The sequence below is a fragment of the Bacillus rossius genome, chromosome 7 (assembly GCF_032445375.1).
Source record: "Bacillus rossius redtenbacheri isolate Brsri chromosome 7, Brsri_v3, whole genome shotgun sequence".
Taxonomy (NCBI): domain Eukaryota; kingdom Metazoa; phylum Arthropoda; class Insecta; order Phasmatodea; family Bacillidae; genus Bacillus; species Bacillus rossius.
Genome location: NC_086335.1, coordinates 38281543 through 38304999, shown reverse-complemented (window position 1 = coordinate 38304999; position 23457 = coordinate 38281543). Strand labels below are relative to the sequence as shown.

At 35.7% G+C, this 23457-nt stretch overlaps 2 protein-coding genes across 3 annotated transcripts in view; both read right to left on the bottom strand.

Moving 5' to 3' along the window:
* The window catches only part of LOC134533853 (dedicator of cytokinesis protein 3), a 286469-nt gene extending 278172 nt beyond the window's left edge, over window positions 1-8297 (bottom strand). Inside the window, exon 1 of the mRNA XM_063371549.1 lies at window positions 8124-8297. Within this exon, the coding sequence (XP_063227619.1) occupies window positions 8124-8160 (37 nt within the window). The 5' untranslated portion in view covers window positions 8161-8297. The remainder of the gene's footprint in view (window positions 1-8123) is intronic.
* Window positions 8298-14918: 6621 nt separating this feature from the next.
* The window catches only part of LOC134533851 (dihydrolipoyl dehydrogenase, mitochondrial), a 32182-nt gene continuing 23643 nt past the window's right edge, over window positions 14919-23457 (bottom strand). For both annotated transcript variants that reach the window (XM_063371546.1, XM_063371545.1), the window contains 5 exons: window positions 21870-22006; window positions 19847-20036; window positions 18699-18836; window positions 16561-16650; window positions 14919-15408 (listed from right to left, as the gene is read on the bottom strand). In XM_063371546.1, coding sequence (XP_063227616.1) covers window positions 15343-15408; window positions 16561-16650; window positions 18699-18836; window positions 19847-20036; window positions 21870-22006 — 621 coding nt within the window. In that variant the 3' untranslated portion in view covers window positions 14919-15342. The remainder of the gene's footprint in view (window positions 15409-16560; window positions 16651-18698; window positions 18837-19846; window positions 20037-21869; window positions 22007-23457) is intronic.

Sequence of the window (23457 nt, the reverse complement as noted above, 5' to 3'; positions counted from 1 at the left end):
GCCTGGCCAAAAACTGAATGTTCCTGGCCGCCCGCCGATTTCGTGCCTGGCCACTGACTAGAGAGGTGAGTAGCCAACATCCGGATGTGCCTGGTTAATCCACTGTCACGTAGAACTGCTTTGAAAACACATGTCAAAGCATGTAAAGGACTTGCTTTGTACTCTAAGAATACTGTAGAAATCGAGACAAGCTAGTTATTTGCTTGTTTTTTTTTTGTACTTGTAGAAATTACATAATATTTTTTTATTTGCAAATTTGTTATTTTTTCTCGAACCTATCATTTTTGTGGAAATTTTTAATTAAATTATATTTTTTGCATCCGTCAAGGATCGAACCAAGGACATGAATCGATCGAATGGATTTTATTTTAACAAGCGATATTTTGATGATTTTTGGAATTTGTCCCAATTTTGTCGATAAATACGAATTTCGAAAATGGCTGTCAATATGTCATCATTTACTTACTGGAGGCTGGTAAATAATAAATATAATCCAATTTTAAGGATTTTTCACCACATTTTTTAATAAGTGTTTTTTTTCCTAAAATTAACTTATTTTGCATCGTCCGGGGATCGAACCAAGCACTGTATGCTATCGAATCAATCATTATTTTAACAAGAGAATTGTATGATGATTTTTGAATTTTTTTTCGTATTTATAAGTCAATAATTACAGATTTTCAAGATGGCGGACCAATTTAAGATGGCGGGCAACCTGGCAGGGCAACAATTAAACTAACATTGCGGCGGCCTCTAGCAGACGAAACAATAGTCGGATCCAATATGGTGGCCTCCAGCAGACACAAACAAGATGGCCACCATGACATCTGGATGATGTAATATCTGCCTTGGCATTAGTGGTGGGAGGTCAGTCTGTTGGTGGCTTCCGTCTAGGAAGGATTCATCGCCATTTTTAATCGATTGCCCTCGCTGGGTTCGAACAGAGGACTCCGAACTCCAAGATGTAAATGCATCTTTTAGTTAAAATTTTATTTATTATATTTTTTAAGAATTTAAAATTTTTTTTTAAAAAATGGATAATATTTATGGATTCTCAATATGGCATACAGTTTCCAAAATGTCAGAAATTCTTTTTATTAAAATTTTATTATATAATTTTTGTATTAATTAAAAAAACCTACTAAAATAGGATAATAATTACGGATTTTCAAGATTGATGGCCGCAACGAAAATTTCAACGACCTAGAATCCAAGATGGCGTTCATAAAGAAAAGTGACACATTAGGGAGTGAAGTGCTCGATTTCAATATGGCAGCTCCAAATAGCACCCGAGGTCAAGATCCTGATCTCATAGGCTTAGGATGGCTTGTTTTAAGGAGTCGTTAGCCACTTTTAGAAAGTTTAGTTTGTCTAAGGCAAAAGTGTTTTGAGATTTCTCGAATTTCAAATTTGTTAATTTTTTTTAGGATTTTTACCCTTAAAATGGGAAATTTATATATATATATATATATATATATATATATATATATATATATATATAGAGAGAGAGAGAGAGAGAGAGAGAGAGAGAGATTTTAAGGCGGAATATTTTTCCTAAAAACTGAAAATTCGGCGAATTTTTGACAAATTATATGCCATTTTGGAAAATTTTTGAATATCTATGTTTAAGGTCAAGGTCACCCAAGATGCCGGCCATTACGTCAAAATCCAAGATGTCGGTCCTGGAACCTGTTTCCGGATCGACTATTATAAACTACTTCCCACATATGACCGTTTTGTTCTTCTAGCAGACTCAGTTAGAACGCACGTTTTGCTGCAGTTTGACGGCCCCGACATAATGCATCATACGGTAGAAGGCAATAAGGAGCCATGTCACGATTCGCGCGCGCTGAAATACGTCGCCTTGTGTTATGCGCACGGGCAAACACACACTTCTTACTTGACGACTTGCATGGTACTGACGAAATTGTATAAAAGCAAACACATTTATACTTTCGCCTCGAAGAGGTAAGAACAAAAAACACATCGACGCAAGACACGTAAACTCCTGATAAATAATCTTCCTTTCGAGCTAAACATTGCAGACTACAGATTCTTTCTGTGGTCCAGGAAAGAAAATTAACAAACGACTATCTCGAGGCGACGTGGGCATTAATTGTCTTGACGAGAAGTGCAAGCAGCACGATAGTGTATGTTCCCTCAGCAAGTATACGGTATCAAGGCACCGAGCTGACGAGATACTGGCACAGGAAGCGCAGGACTTGGAGCAGCATGGGTCGTATCCAGTATCATGAAGGCCGAGATTAAGTTAAAATGGTTGCTCGTCGAGCCAGGCCGCGCAAGACTAAACGCAAGACTGGAGCAGGTTTGCAAAAAAAAGCCAAGCAAAAAAAGACAAGACTCTCGACAAGAAGATTACTGGCGGATTTCTACCGCTACTTTTACTTGCATTGGGCCTCGGCCGCCTCATCGGTGCTACGAGCGGTCAACACTTCCAAGAACGAGCACAAGCAGTTGGAGGAAGCACGAAGACACAATGCCAACATGGAAGCCATTGCCATGGGCAGGGCCGGCGCGTCCATATAGGCGAACTAGGCAACCGCCTAGGGCGCCAATTAGCTGGGGGCGGCGCAGCACGACACATAACAGCTCATATAATATGTTTAACGATTATTGAAACTATATGAAAATGGATTTTTGTAACAGTTTGGAATGTTTATATTGATATAAGTAATTATTTAAAGTCCACGGTGACCTGTTTATGATTTGTAATAAGTAAAAAAGTAAAAAAAAAAACACACAAGCCGGCTTACATTTGATTGTTGACAAAATCTTAGGTTTACGTGATGTATTTTGAGGAAAGGAAAATTTTTTTGGGGGTGTCCGGGGGGGGGGGGGGGGGGGCTTTAAGGTTTTTCGCCTAGGGCGCCAATTTACCTTGCACCGGCCCTGGCCATGGGGGAAAAAAAAAAGGCGCAGGACTCTACTTACGACCACACAAAACAGGCCGAGGCATAAAAAAGAAAACGAGCGAGAAAAAAAATAATCCTAAGTTCTCTGCCGAAACGTCCGCTTACCAAAACAGATTTAATTAAGTACGCTCGAAAACTGATAATACCACATTTCCTAGGAGTGTTTATGCTTGTCCAAATATTACCCTTTTCACTGGCTGCTGACTTGCGATTTGTCCCAACCACAAGCGCAGGAAAAGTTACATCGCGGAACGATGTCAATGTATGCTATGCTTCGATGAAAATTGTTCACGTCTGCAGCAGATCTTTAGACAAAGGTAGAGAGAGACCCGCAACTTCGCGCCAACTGTTCGGCGACAGTCTAGATTGCAAATGTTTGTACACTTGAATGACCGTTGTCGAGTTATATGACAAGCCTTGAAGGACGAATTTCATTTCTTGACGACGAGAGAGGAGGGGAGATACGAACTACTTTGCCTGCTGTTTGCTTTCGAATTCTATCCTTTTGTTAATGGGAATGATACATTTTTGTACGCCCCTGATCCGGGGAGAAATTAGAATGTGATAACTAGAGACCTGCAAAATTCGCGGATTCATTCGGTGATAGGCTAGAATTCAAACACATATACCTCTTAGATAATTTTGCTATTGGCTTACTGTTCAACTTGGCGAATCTCAACCAATTATAAACCTTCAAGCAAAGAAGGATCGAATCACAGACAAACCAGCTGAGACGACTTACAAGTCAACAACCAATGAACTTGCGTTATTTGCCCAGTATACAGGAGAATGTGCAGTCTATCCTGAAGGCCATCGGAACCGCGAATTTTGCAGGTCTCTAGTGATAACAGCCTAATGAGCATAAAGTATATGGTGCACACATTTATGTATTCTAACCCGACATCAGAAAATAACGCGAATTTTCCAGGTCTCTGGTAATTTTATGGTGACAGGATAAACTCCATGCACTTGTACTTATTAGTCGGTGTCAAGTATCGAATGGTAGAGTCAAGGGCGGCTTCAGGATTAATTTTTGGGTTGGCCCGGACTGTACCGTATGCACAGTTTTGCGAGTCAGGGCTCTACCCGTGGGAGGGGGGGGGGGGTAAGGAGGGTGTCTGGCCCCCGTATCAGAGGGTGGTCCGGGGAATTTTTAAAATTCAGATGCCAAATGGTAATTTTTGTGGCTTTCTGAGGGTAACCTATTTTTTCTCTGAAGTCCAATATGTATAATATACCTACCTATTAATCACACCAATTATTATGAAAGTATAACAACATAAAGTATGTCAACAAAATTCACATTAACACCTATAAAGGTCGCAAAATTTATTGTTAGGTTTAAACTTGTGTTAAAATAAGGTGAATAATTAAACACAACTCGTACGTTAACGTAAAATGTTACAGATCTGCAAGCGAACGTATAGTTTCATTTAATTGCAAACCGGTTTTTCCCAGAAGGGCAGACAATTACAGTTTGTAATGAAAATAAGATTTACTTTACTTTTAGTTTTCAAAATAAACCTTCCCTTTAGTATGAATTCTGTATTTTTATAAAAAAAAAAAAGTCTAATTTCCAATTTTCAGTTTTGAAAATGTTAGGCAAGCCCGGCCATACACGGCCTACCCTCTGGAGTCGCCACTGGGTAGGGGCAAGTATTTTTCGCAAAAAAAAAAAAATCTGCTCTCTCATTATTAGAGACTGCAAAATTCGCGGTTTCGATGGCCTTCACGATAGACTGCACATACCCCTGTACACTCGGGCAAATAACGCAAGTTCATTGACTGCCGACTTGTAAGTCGTCTCAGCTGGTTTGTCTGTGATTCGATCCTTCTTTGGTTGAGGGTTTATAACTAGAGACCGGAAAAATTCGCGGATTCATTTCACAATATGATAGAATCCAAACAACTGTTCCTTTATGTTGCTTCTCTGATTGGCTCACAGTTTATCTGAAGGACTTTGAGCCAATGAAAAACCTTCAATCAAAAAAGTATCGAATCGCAAGCGTCCCAGTCGACAGGTGTCACGAGTCAGTAGCCAATGAGCAGGTGGAATTTGCCCGAGTGTGTAGAGGATGGTGGAGTCTATCCTAGAGGTCATCCAAAGCGCGAATTTTTCCAGTTTCTATTTATAACTGGTTGAGATTCGTCCAGATGAACAGTAAGCCAATAGCAAAATTATCTAAGAGGTATATGTGTTTGAATTCTAGCCTATCACCGAATGAATCCGCGAATTTTGCAGGTCTCTACTCATTATGCCTGCGCTAGCGAGTGTTCCTTTGTAACTGGTTGCTGCCTGCAAGAGAACCATTGCCCTATTCGGCCGCCCCATTCAGAAAGCGTTCGCTTCCGCACTGGATGGCTATGATTGGTGTGCCGTCAGTGGACAAGCACCTGAAATAAACCCAGCCAACCACGAAACACAGACAATGCTACATAGTTTTAACACACAGCTGGTCTAAACATCTTTTCGCGAAACATACAGTGCATGGCTTTACATACTGCATTGGCTGCTGCCACAGTGTTACCTACCGTCCGGATTGCATGTGATTGGGTCATTTTTAAATCCTGTTTTTTTTCCCCTTTAAAGCTAGTAAAAATTTCAAACGATCAAATGAAAACGTATTTAAATTGTATAGTGGTACACATTCTAGCCTCTCTTCATATTACAGCGCGGATTCTTGGGTCTCTAAGTCACTGGCTCCGATTCTACGAAAGAAGCCCGTTCCTCACAAAGGGAACACAGCTGCTGTATTATAGAATTATATTATAGAATATTACTGTCGTGACTATAACTACACCATTATACAAATACTTCTTACAACGATTAGCATAGGAACACAATTACAGTGTTAAACAACTATCTTGGCACTACAGATTTCCGCGGTAAATCACAACTTCTAATACTAAAAGTACCAAACAGATAACTTATAATAAATGTATACGGTACCATTATTTTTGTTAGCCTATTAATCAATGACTCAAATAAACTATTTATTTAGGAAATGAAGGTTATTTAAGTAGCCGTTATTATTTCAAGTGTTTGACGTGACGTCTAATAAATCGATGAACGCCGGCTGCACGCACGAAAAAGTGTCCCGTTATGCACATTGTTTCGTTACGCTGTATTAATTCTTTTATTATTAAAAAAAGTAGCATCTGTCGGCGAGTGCAGTAATAATAGGTTATGTTATATATTTGATTACACTTTACTTATATGAAAACTTGTTCAAAATTATATTTAAACGAAAAGTTAATGTGGTTTTCATTGCTTATTACAACAATTTCGGCATTTTAAAAATCTGATTACTAGTATAATTTCAAGTATTTATTCTTTTATTATTAAAATAAAAATGATTCAATTTTATTCATAAAAGTATGCAATCATTTCATCAATGTTTTGTTATGATGTTGTCACGTTAAACTATCGTCCGTAAACAGACTTTACAGACAACCAATTTTTTTTTATGAATTCAAGTTGTAGCTAACGGCTTACTTTGAGAAAAGCAGTGAGTGCAATATGAATACATATGGCAATTGCAACGTTCCAAATGGAAGGTTTTTTTTTTTTTTTTTTTTTTTTTTTTTTTTTAAAGTGAACTATTGAGTAGAACACGGCTTTGATATAATGTTTCAGCCAAAATGTTTCCCCACCGAAAATAGTGATCATATCGTAGCTATCGGTTTAAAATAATTTTTTGTTAATGAAGAGAAGTTATGAGTCTGCAGGTCAAAATTACGTCAAAAACGAGAGGTAATAAAATAATTAATTCCTTTATCGTTTCGTTTTTTACGGTTTTCACTCGGTCTTTTTCACTGAGTTGGCTCTTTAGTTTCTAAATTCTGCTTCCATTTCCGATTATACACGCTGAAACTTGAAAGACTGCAATAATTATTTGAGGGTACACTCTTCTTGTTTGTGATACAAGTATAATTTTTTTTTTCAAGAAGACAAAATGGTAAATTGTTAATACAATTTAAGGAATCAAACTTCGTAATTCGAACGCCTCCTGTTGTAACAATCCACTGCTTTTACAAGATATTAATTTTGTTATTTGCTGTTGGTAGTTTATCCCACGAACGAATAACATTTTCTGGGAAGTATTCTGCGTCACGTTTTTAATTTTACAGTTAAATATTCTTACAACATGTGAGAAATACTTTATGTTATTTAATATGATTTGTACGGACTCACAGGATAATTAATATTAAAAAAAACAGTAAATAGGAAATACTACAGTAATTCTCTCAAAGCCACTGCAACAAAACTATTAACAGCAGTACGTCGGACGAGTTGGAGCAGCTATAGGCCCTGATCAGCTGACCGGTGATACATCGGTGCTAATGAATGAACCAACGTGACTACGTAAACAACTTGCACGGCGCTGGGAAGGGCAGTTGCTAAATAGTGATACATTAGAGTCACAGGTCAAGGATGCGTGCAAAGCTACACAAGAGGGAGAAAAATCATTGATTTATTCGTCTCATGACTGATTTATAACGCAGCACGACCTGAAACAACGGTTGATGCAAAATTTAAGCAATCGACATTATTTAGAATTAAACCTAACCTTGGATAAAAATGATTATTCTTTCCAAACCTTATTGAGAACAGTTGTCAAATAACATTGTAATAAAATTATATCTACCCAATTTTATTTACAGATACGCTACTTTTTTTATTCACCGGATCCTATTCATGAGTCAAATTTATAGGCCTACACACCAAACAATTCAGTTAAAATTGCTTCGTACGTAGCTTACTTAAGCAAATAATTAACTTCGTTAAATATTAAAAATTACTTAATAAACTCTTAATTCTGAACATTATACAAGAACCATCATTAGGAAATCAAGCCCAAATTTTAATGAAATCACATTAAGTTTTTTAATTACGAATTTACTGACGAACTATAAAACACTAAGATATTTAAGAACTGAAGTGCCTAAAGAGATTGCCTCGTATCACCTGAAAGTCATACCTACGTAAACAGTGCTTCACGGAAAATTTTTACCTGCTACTAAGCACAACTGGCAATAACATTAAAACAGCGTGCTTTGATTTCTAGAGAATAAACGACCTATAAGTAAATGTAATAAATGCCGAAAACCTTTCTGACAGTAGTGTTTCATGAGAATTTTAGAAATACATCACGAAAAGACAATTAGTTAAAAAAACAGTTAACTCACCCACGCCATATTTCTTGGTTTTTGTAGGTGTCCACATTATAATTACTATAGAAGCGTCGTATTATGTTCAATCACTCATAGCACACTACGAAAAATCAATATCACTTGCACTTTACATCGTAACCCTCACGAGAACACACACCACAACACTACCATTCAGCACGCACACAGGCAAATGAGTAGTTATCCTGTAGTGCCACAGATGTCGTTAGCGTTTGTCTCGTCACGCACGAAGCGTCTGCCTGTTGGCTACCGCCGTGGCGTCCTTGTAACGGGTCCGACGAACGGCCAACAGCTGTTTTGTAGCGCGAGTGGCGCCAAGTTCAAACTGTATTTGCCAAAGCATCACGGTGAAACCTCCTCTGGATAAAGAAACAGTCTTCTATAAACTACGAGTACCACTGTAATATATTTTGAAAGAGTAAAACTCCCTAAAATTTAGTACAAATACAGAACAAATGTTATTACATATTTGTAGATTACAACATTTTCACGAGGAGGTTAATTTTAATATCTTACCCTGCAATCTGCTAGTTTCAGTCACAATTAAATGTGACATGGTGGCAAAGATTCTTCTTATCAATAAATATAAAAGTACTATGCATGAAGTGAAACTTAAGTACCTACCTAATTATGTTACAATTTCAAACTATGCTCCTTATGTTGACAGTAGTGTAGTGATATAATTTTTCCACCATAAAATACATGTTATTAAAACTTATAAGTGATTTAGAACTTTTCTGAATATGTTATTATAGTCTGTTGTTTTGGCCAACAGATTTTAAGGGTCAAAGATAGCCAATTCAAGAAGTCTGAAGAAAAAGATGGCTTTAAATCAACTACCCATGTAAAAATAGTTGTCAGTTATGTGCTGTATGAAAAGATCTATAAAATTAATTTAAAAATAGAAAATTAGGTATTTTATAAGAAACTTTTCAAAAATTGTTTCTCTTGATTTGAATAAAGAAATTTCACATTTTGTCACCATAGCTACACTTAACAGTAATAAGTAACACAGATAGTTTAATTTTGCTTTCCAAAATTGTGTACATATTAGAAACATAAGAATTGGTGTAAAATAAAACTTAAATCTTAACTTAGAAAACTCAACCTGCATATAACTTGTGTGGTAGTCAAATAAATATAGCTTAAAGGTACATCATATGTATATACATTTCAAGGGTTTTGTTTTTTGCCTCACTAACATCATAGATATTTTTCCCAAGTAAATGAAACTTTCACCAATAAATTGTTCAAATCATTTGTTATTTTTTAGTCAGTATGAACATTAAACAATGACTTACAAACAGTCAATAATTAGAAATAAGGAATAATTCCACTATGAACAATATTTAAATTATGTGTTAGCATGTTACAAAAGTAAGGTTTACAGTCAGTGTGGCACTTCTAAAACAGAGGATTTTGGTGTTATTAATTTTATTTTTATAAAGCTATTTTCTAATACATACTCCACCAAAATAATGGTTAAATTCTTTTGCTTGAATATTATGATAAAATCATTTGTAATGAATTGGTCTAAAACACACACTATACGTACATGATTAAATTAGAGATGCACAATAAAACAAATTAAACCACTTATTCTGATCAATGCACTTTGGTGTAGTTTCTTGTCTGGAAATAACGACATTCATTGAATTTAAAACATTAATGGGTTCCTTTTTTTATGATTTGAAATAAATTTTGGTTAAATGCTACTTAATTCCAAGATATAACTTGCATTTTAGTGCTATATGGTGTTGCACTTCAATGTTATGCGATGTTTGGCATGCTTTTTGGTGTTATTTTGGGTTTATCTCAATTCACTATATAATCCTGTCCCTATGTATTTTATATTTTGTGTTATCTTCTGATTTCAGTCTTTTATGGACTGATATAATATATAATACTTATGTGATCAAAATTATTTTACTTGCAGCGTGTGTGCTGCAGACAATACCGGAATATTAAACATGAATAGCAGAGTTAAAAATAAAATCACAAAACTTGTTTAGTGAATTTTTTCATTAAATACAAGATTTGGGGGCCTTCAAAAACAATCCTGGCTATTAGATTCGTTGCAGACCACTCGTGATTCAACATGCTGCATGCCAAATTTATGTTCTCAGAGATGCGCTGTGGGAAAATCAACTTAATAGTTCTAACTGTTAATGGGATCAGGGGTGGCCGGCTTGTGAAGACTGTGAAGATGGGAGGGAGAAGGGAAGGGGGAGCACGAAGGTGAACAGCCAGTGGTGCACGAAGAAGGTGCAAATTCTTCCATTCTTCAACTGCCGTCTGCTCACACCATTTATTCAAGCATCCCTCCTGCTCGGCTTAGCGTTCTCCCCAACAAAGTGCAAATGTTGGATGTATTCTGAAGATGTGTCGTGTAATCTGTGTACAGTTTAATACTTACAAACTATACCATTAAGGGCCCTGCATACCTGGCCACACATACGGTGTGAAGAGTTTGTTTTAAATTAAATTTAAAAACTGAGTGGGGTATCTCTACAAAAAGCACTTAAGAACATGCTGAGGGTGGATGAGTAGTTTTTTCTGTATTTTGTTTCATTGGTCAGTGATTATGTCACATGAGCATCCTTTTTTCTCATGTAGGTCAAAGGGTAACCCTGGAGTTTGTATGAAGTATTGTTAGGTTGCATGTCGGGCAATGGTTCACAATTAATATATTAATGTGCTTAAGAGAGAATTTTGCAACTGTGGTCCAGACTATGGAAACTTAAACCTTTTTGGACATTTAATTAGAATTAATTCGACCACAGTTGCAGGTAATAGGCCAAAACCATGATTGAGTAATGTCTTCATCGTAATGAGGACGGAGTCCTTCGGCTTGTACCTTGAGTTGCAAGCAAGTACTGGATTTCATTTCGAACAATATAATTTTCAATTTTCGGCAGCAACCAATGGACAGTAAATCTATTTTGAGTAAATAAAGTTGTTTTGTGCGATGAATTAGTTTTTTGACATGTACTTGTTTTGATGGCCGGAAGATGGTGACCATTGTGAATTGAGAGTTTTCGTGAAGAATTAATAAATAAGAACCCAGTTAAAATTCAAGACGTTATTTCAGTAATCAATTATCAGCAGTAAGCTCCTTTTTGAACTTATATTTTTTCATCATCCAACAAATTTCTTCAAATGTTCATGTATGTGCACTCTAGACCAATGTTGAGCTAGTCAGAGGTCTGGAATATTACATCACTATTAAGTAATCTATTTCAGAACCCAGTAGAAATTTCAAAGTGTCATTTTTGAAGGGAAATCAAAGAACATTACAAGTTCTCAAAAATTCCTCCCCCCCCCCCCCCCTTTTTTTTTCATGGGAAGGCAGTGACTATTCTGAAATACGTGGGTGCCTTCAAGTGCACAATGGGGTAAAAAAATCTTTTTGTGTTAACATACACTCTTCAGTAAACAAATTTAGAGCAGGCAACATTTTTGAGTTATCAGAAGTTAACTGTATAGAAGTGAAGAAGAATACGCATATTCAAGATATTAAAGATAAAAATACTACATTAAAATAATGGAACTCAAGTTCTTGAAGCCATTATAAATTGATTTCATGTTAAGTAATATGTACTTTAAAATAATTTTTTTTTTGCTTGTTTTAAGGATAAATTTACTGTAGATGGCATATGGTTTTTCTGGGTTTTTTTTCCAGCAATTTATTTTGCAGTAAACTATTCTTTTTAGTAATCAGCCAACTGTTTCCACATGCAGTAATACACATAAAAACTGCAACATTTCCGCACAAAACTTAAATAAAAACTGTGTGTTCTGCTTTAACACATAGTATGCTCGAGGGATTTCAAAACCATTAGGATTTTCCTCTCAGTGAAAATAAATAAGTCTTTTTCATTTTCTTTTCTTTGCCATGGATAGCAATAGGCTTTCAAAATAATTTTCTTACTGCGTGTCACTGACCATCTTTATAATACGAAGAAACATGAAATCATTGATGGAAAAACTCTTTTTTTAAGCCTCTTACTTATTAGTACCAGAGTCCTCGAAAAGGCTAAATCCATATAAAACTTCATATGAATTCAAATAAGGATTTTATGATTTTGTCAATGAGAACTCTTTCAACATGCGTAGCTTATTCCATTATCAGTGACTGTTTACATTCTATGTCCCACAGTTGACAGTGGCGCTTCAACTGGCCATTACTTGGAATGCTTGGCTCCGCCCCATTTCAAGTCTTCCATTGCACAATTTGGTTATTTCACAGCTCCTACATACACAATACCAAATTATTGTATTTTAAAACCAAAAGCACAAAGGAAAAAAATTATAAAAATACACCACTCTTCTTTGTCTGTGAAACAATGTATAATTTTATTTCACACACTTGATGCCTGTTTTCTTTAGCATCCCAAACTTAAGTTCCAGGTGAATGTCATTACCCCGACCTAATACCAGCACATATTTAGTATTCATTATATTTTATGTTTGAGTAAAAAGATTTTAAGAGAAATGGAATAAATAGACGTTCAGAAATTCAAATCTTAGCAGCAGCTCACTTGGCAAGGACTACATTATTTCTCTCTACAGAAGATATCAAAGAAGTATTTTTTTATCTGTAACCAGCTACAATGAATGGTCTGGAAATATTCATTTAGTTTTTACGAAACATTTTGTCAATAAAAGAAAATATCCTTAACATGTAAATATCCTCTTATTTTAAAAATAAAAAAAAATTAATAACCGAGTGTTTCTATTTTAAATTTCTTGTTTTTGTTTGCTCATATATAACTTTATTCCTGACCCTTGAAACCAAGATTCAGATTCAAGTGGTAGATTTAGCGTACTATATTTGATTCAGAATTCAGGATATGGATTTGAGAAAATTGGAATCCAAACCATTACTGATACTATTTACGTTACAGTGCTACGCACACCGGCTTAAGGGTCTTGCCCATGTGGGCGCACATCCTGTGCATAGCTTCTGAAGAACCAACGAGATATAAACTATTTTTTGGGATAATAAAAAAACAGTAATTTTATAATACAGTTGAGTCCCACTAAGCCGAAAACCCGCTAATCCTAACGAGTTTAGAATGAAAATAAATTCAAAACCTTGAATTTTGTATTTTAAAAATTATTTTTGATGACTTGACAATTATCATCATATTTAGTGATTTCATGCATTTAAAAGTGTTACAGGCTGTTTTACATTGTAATGCTTGAAGAGATGTATTTTACTACACATTGTTGCATTAAAAAATTAATCGGCTAATCCGAAAATATGTAATCCAAACAAGTCTCTGTCCCAATTAATTTGGATTAGTAGGACTATGCTGCAATTATCAAGTAGGAACCTTATAAGTTCTTAAAAACATTTAAGTACAAGCACTAAACCTTGGTCTTAATTTCAATGCATAAAATGTTAAGGTCATCACTTAAATATCATAGCTGCAGTATGGACGATGAGAAGAAAGCATACCAGTTCGGAACCTAACACTTAGAAATGACACCGCACTAGAAACAACAGCGAGAGTTGCACTTATCATCCCACTTCACTAACACAAATTAACTCCTGACTAGGCAGACTCCTTACCGTGTTTCATCGCATAATCGTCGCACCTTTTATACTAAAATCAAGTTTGAAAAGTAGGGGTGAGACTATTATGAAAAATAAAAATTTTTGTTCGGTAAAGTTATTTATAAAAACAAAACCCAGTTCATGGAAAGTACGTTTATTTAAAAAGTAGAGTTCAAAAAACCCGCCAAACAATTTAAATTAATAATTAATGCAACAAAAACCTTTCTTCAACTTTAATAGAAATACAAAATCTGGGACCCGAATGCGAGCCTGAACTAACACGTAACTATCGTCGTAGTACACACTTACCATGAAAGAGTGATGTAGTTAACTCGGCACTCGACACAGAGCGTGCGTTGCATGCAATTGGCGAGATATCAATATTCGACTACGTGCACGCGCTCTATACGGGAAGCAACATAAACAAACATGAATGATGCCAACTAGCTCTGGCTACATTTTTATAAGCGGTACACAGAGGGCGACGCAGGTGAACAGATAAAGGTTATAACATTTAAAAACATCTTAAAAGAAAATTTACATTTCAGACTTCATATTTCCGTTAATTAAATACGTAAGTGGTAATGTCCGAACAAATATTAGATTTATACACTAAGATACATTAAACGGTAAAAATACCTACGTAAAGAGATCGGAATTTAATTGCGGGACCAAAAACGTCATGCTACTTTAACACGAGAGATTTTTTTAATCCAAATTTTGACGCCCTAAAATGTGGGTACAACGATTATGCGCGTGCGGCGATTATGCGATAAAACACGGTATATTAACAGCACCACCAAAATTAAATGGGCTAAAATCCACTTGTATACTAATTTTATTTTCATAAATTTGATAAATAAGCATACAATAGCTATGTTAAATAGGCAAAAAAAAAGACAGAAAAAAATTGAAACTTAAAATTTTTTTGTCATTTAATTACCATGCCTTTCGCAATCCATCTCTTCAATAACGGATTTTATCTACCATCATAGCTTTCAAATTTACAAGCACAAGGTCATTCCTTAGGTTCTTACCCAATAATTGGTTCTGAAACACTACAATTAGGGCCCCATTACTTTAAGCCTTACCGCTTCCAATAGAACATAAAACCCTTATTTTATTAACCCCTGGAAACACCCCAGTGATATTTCATTAATTATTTGTTGCCAGAATTTAAATAAGAGTAATAAATAAAAAAAAATATTTAATTAAATTTTAAAAACAAGTTTCTTCTCCCAACAATATGTTTAATATCATTTTGGTACCACCTAAATGTTTACAAAATAATGGTAGTGATTTGACAAAAAAATTATATGCACGTGAACTAATACTAACACAATAATAAAAACTACAGTTAAAAAGTAACAATTTATTTACAATAAGTTATCAGAATGTGGCTAGTCTTGGGACACTAAACAGTTTTCTTAAAGTATATTTTCTTATCACCTAAGACATATGATGTAAAATTTATTATACAAGCAAAAACTTTAGTTTTATTTTTCACTTATTTACAGGAAACAAAATTTGTTCCTTGCTTGCTGGGAAATGGCTATCACTCTTTACGAGAATTGGACGAAAAAGCAAAACGAGCACATAAACCAGAAGTGAGGACAAATGTAACTTGAGGTGCAAAAACAAACAGTTCAATTGTTAAAAGTTGACTGCTTTGCCAAAAAATGCACTAAGGTTGGCTTCCCTGAAGGCCTCCGAACAAGTCTGAAACACAACAAAAACAACACATTCTCAAAAAATATCTCTTTTCTCCACCAGTGTGTTAGAAGGCAAAAGAAAGAACTTTCAAATGAAGGTGGAGTTAAAACAAACAAAAAAAGTGTGTCCATGGAGTCCAAGTGTGACAGAAGTGATACTTCTTGTTTATTAGGTATAGCGTATAGATAGAGATAAATTATTTACATTTTTAATCACACTATTCACTAATTGCACAAATCAATAACTCTTTTCCACATGAATAAATAAATTTTAGATACTTTACACAAAATAAAATTAATGTGGTAGCGTTAATCATTAGCCGTTACAAAAATCGAGGAATAGACAAACACAAGCAGCATTACGAGAATTCAGTAGCATCACTGCTGCGTTATTTCTACCCCTGTTGTCTCACCTTCTGGCCTTTACAACTCAACTTAGCATATAGCATGCTCCGCTACGTGCCTATACCCTCCCTTTTGCCATTTTCCCATTCGACCACTAGTGCATGCGTTGGAGTGGCATCGGCGATGATGCACTCACCTCCTCTACCGGTTCCCCCACCCTGCACTTAACTATTCTCCTCATGCCATCGTAATTTTCATAACACTCAAAAATTGTAGCTCTCTCAGCAAAGAAGTTTCACTTAAAAAAGTACATATTCTCATTTCAGGGTTATGATCATTATTATTATATTTCCAAAATTTAGTGAATTATTTTCAGAATACCATTAAGTTAATGACAACAACGAAAGCATCAAACCTGTAATGGCAAATAACATCTCTAATTATGTGTAATCACTACTTTAAAATCTTTCTTCCTCCATAAAAAATAAGTTTCCTGAAAGATAAGGAAATTAGTTTTATTAATTTCGGGTCTACTTATTGTGGTTTTGAGTTTCATCAGCATGTCATTATAGACAGACAAAAACTACAATATCAAGGCTACTGTGGAAGATATAGCCATGGCCTTATGTCAGGAACCATCCCAGCAATTTGACGAGTTTTTTTTTTCTTCGGAAGACCACAGAAAACGAACATCAGCACTATAGACCAGGATTCCAACCCGGCTCCACATGATTGAGAGTGACACCATCTAGCTTTGGGACGAGGTGTCTTCACTGCGAGCGACAACAAGCAGGGCACAGGAAGGTCTGGTTACCGGGTGGGCGTGGCAGACTCGCGCCACATCCTCGCACGAGGCTCCGTACTCCATCGCCAGGCACGCCTCTGCAATCAGCTCCCCCGCGCCCTGCAAACACACACGCACGCACACATCACACACCTGATCTCCACACGGCAGCCGTGCCGCCGGGTCACACACAGGCCTGGCACCAGTTTCAAGTTCCTCGACGCAGCAGAACAACAACTAGAATTTTTAAACACAGGACAAAAACGTACGGTAAGTTTTAGACGTGTGCGAGTAGTGGATTTTGGTGATTAAATTTTCTCGAATTGAATAGTAACATTTTCAAACCAAATGCAAATACATAGTTTCTAAGTCAAACAGATGTCATATTTTGCTTTGGTGCATTACCATACAGAATACAACTGAATAAACCACCTTCACATGTTAAGTTTTAGGTAGCAAGGCTGAATTCATTTATACAGCAACATTAGCTGTTCTTGAAACTTAATTTGAAAGAAACTAGACACCACTGTGTCCGAATGTTTACCTTAAATGTGGTTTAAGAAATTATTGAATGCTAATTAAACTATAATAATACTAAACAAATTGACAAATTTAAAAAATAAAGTAATGGCAATCAATTTTTCTCAGTTGTTTTTGATATCATTTCATACATAACTGCAAACTCAGCAAAATTGTGTTTGGTTCTACTTCAAATTAACTGTGAATTGAAATAAATTAAAAAATAAAATAGTAACCTTAGATATATTTTACTACAATAACATGTTCAAAAAATGTGTAAAGTATTATTTAAAATACGCTACCTGTTGGTGTTTTCACAACAGAAGTGGCAAATTTAACATTATGCTATTTGCTTGTAACTGGTAAAGAAGTAAAAGATTACACTATTTTTTTCTTCAGAACTATTTCATTTTGTCACGTTTCAAACTCTTATAAACTGACTCTCCACCACTTTGCCCAGTATCCATTTATGGTAATGACTTCGATAAACTTCATTTTAAAAATATAATTCAGTTTTCAAGTTTGTAACGAACACAACAGTGGTTAGGCCTAGCCAGCACCCAAGGACAATGGTTGACTAAATGCATAGATAAAGATTACCTCCGAATCCATGTACCATGTCAGGTTTTCATAAATTTTTTCTGTAATCAACGAAGCTACTAAAAATTTGTGGCTCAGTTAACAGCATTTCTTATGTGGCAGCAAACCACGCACAAATTTTGTTCATAAAAACAACATGACAGATTGAAGACTTTATAATTGTTGTTGTTCCTTTTGGTTACCACAATACATAATAGTTAAACAAAAAAAAGTAGAGCAAAAACGGGAAATATATTTTAATCTAAACCAGCGGTGCCGGACAAACTTACATGATTAACCGTGATAATCAAAAGAAAACAGAAAAGGTTATAGTACCCAAATTAAAAGTTTTGAGTATTTATTTTAATATTATACAAATGATAGAAAACGTTCATAAAAATATGATAGGTGTTGGCGTGGTTGCTAATGTTCTGTATAATTTGGAAATAGCATTGTGTTTATTTACTACTGTCAAGCTACAGTGGTGTTTTTTTTTTAATTAAGACGATTAATTTTAATTTCTCGGGATAAACTTTTTAAACATGCATTGCAATACACATTAATATGGCTATAGTGATAGATTAAAAATTACAACATTAAAATCGGGTGAAAAAAAAAAAAAACTTGAACCACTAGAAGAAGAAAAAGGTGCTTGTAAATATTCACAATTTTTATATTTGATATTTGACCTCTGAATGTGAATATTATATTAATTGCTATTTGCAACCAATCATGTTTATGAATCATTCACACATCCCAAGTAGTTTTACGTTAAATTGCTCCACTCAGATATATTGTATATCATCACACAAACAATTTGCATTTTAATGGGGATATTAACAAATCCCTTTAAAATTTATAACTAATAAATTATTGTAAATTTCTCTATTGCAACAAATAATATAGTTAAAAACTTGTCAATGGCTTCCGGACAATGGCGCTGAACTACTTACCAATAAAGCCACTTGATATTAACACAGTTAAGGATATATTTTTAACTTCAGTAGGAATCTGGAAAACGCAATTTCAAAGCAACCAAAACAAAACCCTGACCACGGTGCTACACTTACTGGTCCAATGATGTGTGCCCCAAGGATTCTGTCTGTCACCTTATCCCCCAGGATCTTGACAAAGCCGTCAGTCTCGTTGTTGGTTTTCGCTCTGCTGTTGGCTGCGAAAGGAAACTTCCCGACTTTGTATTCAACACCCTGCAAAGGAAACAACACTTACGTGAAAACTACAGTTATGTGAAAACTACACTTATGTGAAAACTATCTTATGAAGCTATTGAATTTTTTTTTAAATAATCAACTTTTTACTGTTTCCATTTGTATTGTTTTAAAAAGTACTCTACACCTGTGTATAAACTGGACAGATTCAGGCACCTCACTAAACTAAAGTAATTACTCAAATCTAATTTTTTTTCCCTTTTAGTCTTGGCTCTCTAAAAACAATTTATAAATTAAAGATAGCTTTGAATTCGCTTTGAAATAAATAGTTTCTGTATTAACTAACTAATGTTACCCGTCCCACTTTCTGATGTGGGAGCATTGATAAATTAAACGAAAAATCTCTTAGAGATGGTAGAGAAGCCTGTTCTCTAGCTGACTTAACCTAACCAACCTTTCACTTTAGTATAATTTGTTTGATTTTGCCCAGGAGCCGCTATATTACACATTTACTTTTCCTTTCCCTATAAATTTGTTACATGATGTGAAAAATATTTTATAATGGGATTTAAATTCTCATTCTTACTGTTTGAATTTTATATTTGTATTCGAAAATGATTTGGTATTTGTATTCGTATTCAATTTGAACCTAACAACTGATACTCGTACAGGCCTATTATGTAACACATTCAATCCCATCGAGTAACAAGACATCAATTTGAAAATAACAAAAGTTTTGAAACAACATTAAAAAAATAAATAAATACTGAGAGTATTTCTTATGTTACGTACTTTACAAAAATGTTTACCTACTTGTTACATTAGCTACACAAGTTATTTTACTGTACGAAATGCTGATCCACACAATATTAAAGATGTGTCATTCAGTTTCTCTGTTTTTCAAAGTGAACAAACAACACTCCGTGGTTGCGTGAATGCACGTGTAAAACAGTAATGATAATCACGGCAGCACTGCTCAGAGTCAGGTGGCCTCTCGACCGGCGCTGGGGAGGAAGTAAGCAGCGGCCGCGGGAGGGGGAAGCACGCACCTCGCTCTTGAGATCCTCCTCGGTGCGACCAACCCAGGCCACCTCCGGGTGGGTGTAGATGACGGAGGGAACGCAGTTGTAGTCTATGTGGACGGGGCCGCCAGCAATGCCCTCCACGCACACTATGCCCTCATCCTCCGCCTTGTGGGCCAGCATCGGTCCGTGGATGCAGTCCCCGATGGCGAAGATGCTGTGACAACAAGCCTCCTTATAATACCAGCACGACTGGATACTAGTACACTATGGCCTGTTTTACAATGCGTGGAAATATAACAAACTGCAACCAAAGGGATTTCACTTCACGGTTATGAATAATTAAAGTTGAAAAAATTATCTTTCGGGATCACAGAACAAAACAAGGCCAGGATTTACACATATAATAAAAATAAACCACAAAGTAACTATAGAAAACTAGAGATTCTTATACTTAAAACAATATTTGACTTATTTAAAACATAAACAAACATGGCTACCACCACTGCCAAACACTCAGCTTTTATTGGTCACATGGAGTTAACGTATACTGAAGGGCTGATAATTGGAAATAACACTGCAAAACATGTCAATACAAGACAACACATAACACACAAATGCAAGTAATACACCATTTAGCAGTGTACTGTAAACAAAAAATTTAATCAATTAACTATTTGACAAAACTTAACTCAAACTCCAACAACTTTATCTTTTATTATTGTAAATTCCTTGATTACGTATTTAAAATGACTTTTGTACAACAACGTATAAACTAAACGTGGATTGGAAATAATTAATATATTGTTTGATCTTGCATATCTTAAGATATATATTTTGCATGAAAAACATTAACACATTTTTTCAAACACTCATAAATATACCGATTTATTTTTATTTTTCTGATTAAGTCATTACAAGACTATTTTGGTGGAAAAAGTATTAAGAAATATTTTAGTTTCATATCTGTTAAATTTAATAATACACATTTTTTTAAAAATAAACACAATAGAAATAAAAACAGTAACACTGAAATTTCCTGTTTTTTTATAACAAAATTGACTTTGAAGTTTTACTGGTATATTATATCAATTTTATTTAGAGTATTTACAACCAATCATATATCAAATTGAAGGTAAACTAACCTATTTTTTTCCCTCAAATATTCAATATATGCACCTTTACTTATATGGCACATATCAGACCTTAAGTCCAATTCTTCCCATGCTTTGGTTAACAAGTACGGAGTAATTTTGTGTCTTAACTATGGCAAATCATTAGATAGTGGCAGAACGTGGACACAATCTTTTATAAAGCCCCAAAGGAACAAAAAATCACAGCATTATGTCAGGAGAATGTGGACATCAGCGAAAAAGAGCTCTATCGTCTCTAATTGCCTATACCTAGGGACACCTGTATTTCGCGAATACATTTTGTGTCAAGGTATTTCACAAAATACTGTAGCTTTTCTCCTGTGGTTATTGGCTGAGATCAGTGAGAGGTGTCATCCCGCTCTTGACAGGGCCAATGAGAATGTGGTCACCGTACTGCTGCACCCTCACAATTTGCCAAGACCCTTAGAAAAAGCTACAGTGTTTTGTGAAATACCTTGACATGAAATGAAATCGCTTAATACTGGTGTCCCTACCTATACCATCGGCAGATGTTTTTTGGGGGATCACAATTAAACTTTAAACAAAACGTGCGTTGAACTGAAATTACAGATTTACTCTTAAAAAATTTGCAGAACACAAAGCAATTTACACTTGGGAGTCACCATTTTACGCAGGTGGCGCTACAAGGGAGAAAACAACAAAGCAGTACTCGCACATGTGCTTTATCTGAAACTGTTTGAAATACTCTTTAATTGTGACCTTGAACCAGCACACCCCAAAGCTAACAGTTGATAATATTAAAATTTTATAACTGGGCCATTCTTTTTATGGACAAACTGTACATGCCCAAAAACCAATTTTTAAATCACAATTTCTGAAACAGCATTTGCAAAAGCGTTAACTGCGAAGGGAATCGCTGGCACGCCTGCGCTTACTTGGGAATGACGGTCTGGAAGCGGGAGTTGACCGGGATGCGGCCCTTCTCGTCCCGCTCGATGCCGATCTCCTCCAGGCCGAGGTTCTGCGTGTAGGGCCGCCTGCCCACGCACACCAAGAGCACGTCACAGTCCAGCTGCACACAAGACACGTCGTGCTGGCTGGTGGCACCGCAAGTTCCTCAACACAGCAGACCAGTGCTTCTCATGCTCTTTGGCAGTTGGGGGCGCTTTTCAAATCCAGCACCATACATCAGTTTCTGAGAAATATGTCAGGATAATTAACGCCTCAAAGATACATAAGTATGATCTTTGAATATATATACTGTATAGAAGTCGCGAGTGGATAGGATTTACTCTACTTTTTCAGAAGCGTATGAGGAGCAGCTTGGGAACTTCACCGCTGCAGTGCGCTGCCGTAACGCCCTGTATCGTCTTAGTTGTTATTTACACGTTAGAGCGCAGAACTGTCGCCCGCTGTCATTCCCCACACCCCCCACCAATCATTCACTGCAGTTCAAGTTCGTTCACAGGTGAGGGGGAAGGGGTGTTTGAAGAGTTTGACACTTGTCCGCTAGGGACCACCACAAGTCGATGTCCTAGAGATGGTGGCGATTGCGGCGGTGAATTAACCAACTACCTCAAAACCGTATTAGAAATTTTAACCTGGGCTGGCGACTTCTATACAGTATATATATTCAAAGGTATGATCAACTCGAGGCTTTTTTCACAAGCAGTAAAGAGCCACTACAGAGCACCGTACTGAAATCACTGTTTGAGCATAACCTGTAGAGTTGTTTAAATAAGAGATAATAATGATGCGTTAACAAAATGAGCGGTATATCTATATCAAAATGTCATAACAGAGTAACCACATTTTTTTATTATTATATGTGGACTCGTTTTTCTCTGGAAAACCACAGGTGCTACCGGAAATCATCTAGGATGCGCACCAGAGCGATCTGGCACAAACTATGATAACCACTGCACCTGATGGCTGCCCTCTTTCTTAACATGAACGTGGAACACATCGCTATAAAATACACTACAGATATGGCTAATTACGAGTCCGACTCACGCACTAATTCTCACGCAGATCTTTTGCTCTTAACTTGTAGATTATTTCATGTTTTATCTAATGAAGCAGTAAACAATACCCCAATACCATTAGACAAAAAAAAATTTAAATTTAAATTTGTTAAAAAACTTTCTACAAAATGTTACACATAATTTTAAGTTCTGACTCAAAGCAACACACAAAATACAAACTTGTTAACTAAATATCTCATTTCTTTTAAGGAAATAATTTTTTTTTCTTCTGCAAAATGAAATAGGTGAAATAATGTAATAAGAATTACATATCATAATCTGGTGAAAGTAAATTCATGCAATGATACAAAAAAGGGATGGAGGGACCCAATGATTATTGTGGGCATCATAAACAATGGAAATATTTTCAACTTAAAGTTCAGAGGTGAGTGGATCTTGCATGGTTTCAGTCACAGCCACTGTGCACTGATGGTCACAATTTTAGAAGACTTGGTTTTTATTCAGTGCAACAAAAAACACAATTATTACCTCAAAATAA